The sequence below is a fragment of the Polistes fuscatus genome, unplaced genomic scaffold (assembly GCF_010416935.1).
Source record: "Polistes fuscatus isolate 324 unplaced genomic scaffold, CU_Pfus_HIC Scaffold7, whole genome shotgun sequence".
Taxonomy (NCBI): Eukaryota; Metazoa; Arthropoda; class Insecta; order Hymenoptera; family Vespidae; genus Polistes; species Polistes fuscatus.
This window is the reverse complement of record NW_025113151.1, coordinates 7,888,746-7,893,585: the sequence shown is the minus strand read 5'-3', so window position 1 is coordinate 7,893,585 and position 4,840 is coordinate 7,888,746. Positions and strand designations below refer to the sequence as shown.

The following is a 4,840-nucleotide window of genomic DNA, read 5'->3' as shown; positions in this document are numbered from 1 at the left end:
AAAATGTTCTAAACAAACAAGATTCAGTCTAACGAAGTTAATCGTAGAAATAGCGTTCGATTTACCGAAACTCGAATAATGTTCCTGTCTCGTAGATGGTAATAACATTGGTGTCTGATAATAAATTAGAATAACGTTGTAGAGAAGATATCTAATGTGACCTACGACCTGTGCTCTTCGACTTACAACTCAAATCTTAAAAAGCGAACGAGACACGCTTTCCGAACCGAGAACCGCTCGTGTCTTCTCGTCAGTCTTCACAAACGACCAACCGAATCTTAAGAAAGAGAAAGAGAGAGAGAGAGACAAAGAGAAAACGAACTATAAGGCAAGCATGATTAACTACAAGTGACAAGTTCATCAGAACTTCGCGAGAACGCGTATTTGATGCTCCCAAGCATCATCATCAACAAATCGATCAATCCATTTCAAACTCACCAAAGTGTTACTATTATTCGTAGTTTATTTATTTAGATCATTTGTATTTTTTATCAACATGGTGCGCCAATTCACTAAAAGACAATGGCTTACTCTCATAGTGATCAGCATTGCAGATTTCGCTAATGCTATTTGCGTATCTCTTCAAGCACCTTTCTATCCTCAAGAGGTAATATTATTATTATTATTATTATTATTATTGTTAGATTATTCAATTCAAGTGTTTTAATTGTAATTGGAGTATTGATTTCAAAAAATGTGTAATTCCTGAATTATTCAAATATTATTTCCCTCATTTTCGTACTACGCGTAATTTTTCTATTGGAATTTATTTTTGTTGATTATATTTATTTGTTTTGACGTTCGTGTTTCCTTTTGTTTTATTTTATTATCGAGATTACTTTTTTCCAAATTTTGTTGTTCTTTCTTGTTCCGTTATTTCGTTCTTTTTACTTTGTTTCAATTATAATTTTGATACGACGTTTATAACTCGTGAATATTTGACATACTAATTGTAATTGTAGTATGACGTGTAATTTGTGATGATATTTCTATTAAAAAAAAATTCTTATTTATTTATATATTTATTTATTTGTTTTCTTTCTGTCGAATATTTTGAGAATTATCATGAGTATCGTTGTAACATGAAAGGATTGAGTTTTCACGTTGTTTACGAAGCGAAGAAAGAGCATGCGTTTTAAATCCTCGATAAGACTTTCTTTCAATGATAAACGTGACGATTAGTATAGAAGTTATTGTCTCGTCGTGTGAAAGCAAGTAAATTCGATGATCGGAATTGACTTTTTTTTTTCGAAAAAAATAGTTCATAAATAGTGAAGAAGAAAAAAGAAGAGAAAAACATCGAGAATATATTTTTCTCACCATCCATTGAAGAGTTCAAGGGTTAACGTACGTACGCGCGAGATAAATTAGATAAAACAGATAAATTAGATACAATTCTACGATTTATTTCACGACGAAAGTGTATATTTTTTCACCAACAAATCTCTTTTTTTCCTTTAAAAGGGTTACGACAGCAACAACGTTATTTTGCAAAAGAAAAAAAAAAGAACATTAATTTTAATTATCTTTTCTTTATATCCTAATTACGTCTCTTTTAATCAAGAAATAGTTAAATTAGTATCGACAAATTGTTATCTCACGAAGACAAATAAATAAAAAGAGAGAGTGAAAGAAAAAGAAGAAGAAGAAGAAATCAACGAGATCACGAATTTCTAATTAAATATTTCTTATAATTAGTATAATTATTATCATCGTACGAGTATATATCTACAACGTTTTGATATAATAAGAAATTATTAATCATTTTTCGAAATAAAGTAAGAAAGAAATGAAAAATGATTTTATCATTCGAAATATGAAATAAATAAGACCAAAATTCAACAGTAATTTTCCTAAAACTTTTCGAGAACGTTGTTACTGCGTCAAAATTGCAAGAAATTCATACGACTTATATATAAGTTTGTAAAATATACATTATGCGTACAAAGTTTATCATGTTTTATCTAATCGAGTCCGTTAATTGCAATCCAGCAAGATAATAAACTGCGTTGCCGGTCAAATCCTTGTATAAATGTAGACAGTTTCTATATTAATGTAATAACATTAATTAATCATTTTTTATAGGCTGAAAAAAAGGGCGCCTCACCCACAGAGTATGGATTGGTTTTTGGTGTTTTCGAACTTGTCGTTTTTATCATCAGTCCTGTTTATGGGAAACACGTAAGTTTACAATCATTAAACGCATATATGTACATACGTACCGGATAAAAATAATAATAATAATAATAACAAAAGAAAATTTAAACAAAAAATCTCAACAATCAGCCAAATTTAAGCATAATTTTTAGAAATAATCGATCGTCTTTAAGTTTCTGAAACTTCTCTCGTTTCTCAATCGTTTCAAGTGGCTGACGAAACTTAGTTTCTTCATTAATACCAATCTAGATATAATTAAAATAAAAAAAAAGAAAATTAAAATAATGAAGTTTTAGAGTTTCGATCGTATTTCTATCGAATTGATAAGGAACACCATAATATGAGATAAACGTGTTGTACACGAGTGAGAAATATTAATGTGAAAAATAAAAAAGAAAAAAGAAACGAGAGAAAAAAAGAAGAAAAAGAAGAAGAAGAACAATTTATTATAAATTTTCAGGCATGCTTATTCATTTACGCGAGGATAAAGTTTTAACGACCTTTGTTCCTAAAAAACAAAATGTTTCTGTTTGCAGTTAAACTGGATCGGTCCGAAGTTGTTATTCAATGGCGGTATCTTGACGACAGGAACTTGTGCTATCTTTTTCGGTCTGCTGGATAAGGTCGACGGTCACTATCCATTTATAATCCTCTCCTTCTTGATTAGGATTGTCGAGGCACTTGGGAACGCCGCTTTTCTCACTGCCAGTTTTGCGATTATCGCTAAAGAATTTCCGAATAATGTTGCTACCACATTTGCCAGCCTGGAAACATTCTTTGGCTTGGGACTTATTGTTGGTCCTACTGTTGGTGGTGCTCTTTATCAGGTATTAATAAATTCAATATATCGCGAGAACATCAAATGCGACAGAAATCAAACGAAAATGATTGTCTTTGTTAAGGTTGGTGGATATACGACTCCATTTGCAGTCCTAGGTTCAGCACTCTTCCTATCAGCGGTGACAACAGCATTCATCCTACCAGTGCATAATAATCGTGAACAGGACGAACACAATACTGGAGGTAATACAAAATAAACAAAATTATTTCTATCTCTTTACTCGTGATACTTTCAAATAACGTAAAGATTCTTTAAGGTGTCTCCAAGGTTCTGAGAATTCCAGGAGTCCTAGTAGCAACCTCGTCGATAATTGCAACAAGTATGAGTATTGGATTTTTGCAAGCAACGTTGGAACCACATTTACGTCAGTTCAATTTGAGTCATGTAGTTCTCGGTTTGATGTTTGTTATCAATGGTGGCACTTATGCTCTCACTGCTCCAGCCTGGGGTTGGTTTTGTGACAAATATTCACATCCAAAAGTAAAATTCTTTACTATTTGATTAGAGGATAGATTTAATTAAAAGCGATAATACGATTGATTTCTTGTTCTTTTATTTCAGATTGCAACAGTCGTTGGATGTATACTCGTTTGTATTGCGTTCAGTTTGATAGGCCCAGCACCCTTCATACCATATCCTACCATGATTTGGTTGACAATTTGTGGTCTCGTTATACACGGGTTAGGAATGTCTGCTCAATTGGTTGCTAGTTTCACGGATGCTCTAAGAACGAGCATGTAAATTTATTTTCTATTTATTTTGATGATTAATTAATTTAGCACCTGATGATAGGCAACACTCTATACTTATTGTTAGTCGATAAGTACGATTGTTAGTGCCATCTGTCGATAGAAAGAAGAAACTCTAATAGAAAGTGTTAAACAATTTGAACAACCGACAAATAAAGCAGTAAACTGCAATTATCGACGAAGTATGAAGTGATGCCTACCTTCAGGGGTGCTATCTTTAACTTAATTACAGAATAATATAAAATATAACTAATTAATAATACATTTTTAGAGCTTATGGATTTCCTAATAATCTTGAGACCTATGGTTTGATTAGTGGTCTCTGGACGAGTACATTTGCATTAGGAGCTTTTATTGGTCCAAGTGTAGCTGGCATTCTTTTGGATAACATCGGATTTAGAAATGCTTCCATGTTTATCGTTATTTTACATCTGATGATCGTAAGTTTTATTATATTTGATATAACATTATATTAGAGCTATCTATTAATTAATTATATATATTTCTAATATTAACGAAAAAAGAAAACAATTGATTTAGGTAAACATCCATTGCTGATGTTCCATTCTATAAATTATAAAAAATGTGAATTGTTTTAGGCTGGATTCGCTGCAGTATTTCTCGCAAATTGTTCGAAAACACCAAAGCCTTATACGGAAATTGGTGTAGGCGATGACGTGAGAGCACCATTGATGGATAGTACTCAATCAAAAGATAATGGTGGTCGTGTTATTCGTGGTCAAAGCGTGCCAATAGACAGGCCAAATGCCATGAACTCCTTGATAGCATGCAACAGTTATTCGAACAGGGCTGGAGCATGGTCCAGAGCGTCTTACAGTGGACGATATTCTCACAGTTATGGCTCGATCGAAAACAAACGATTTATTGAACTGACCACGTGATGATATTTATCGAAATGAACATTACAACTAAATGATCAAAGGAGGAAGATTCTCGGCAGGAAACTCGATTCGTGAAAAGTTTCTCTATTTCGACTCATTTGAATTAATATTATTGAAGAATGACTCTCTTCTATTAAAATCAAATATTTTTTTTTTTAACGCGTTCACGTTTCTAAAGATGTTTTTGTATG

General features: G+C 32.2%; 1 protein-coding gene across 1 annotated transcript; it reads left to right on the top strand.

Annotated features, from left to right (window-relative positions):
- On the top strand, positions 1 to 4,840 carry LOC122524310 (MFS-type transporter SLC18B1-like). The gene is made up of 8 exons (XM_043646473.1): positions 1 to 607; positions 2,086 to 2,181; positions 2,694 to 2,984; positions 3,060 to 3,180; positions 3,255 to 3,478; positions 3,560 to 3,735; positions 4,019 to 4,187; positions 4,347 to 4,840. The coding sequence occupies exons 1-8, from the start codon at positions 497 to 499 to the stop codon at positions 4,647 to 4,649; spliced, it is 1,491 nt and encodes a 496-aa protein (XP_043502408.1). The 5' UTR covers positions 1 to 496; the 3' UTR covers positions 4,650 to 4,840.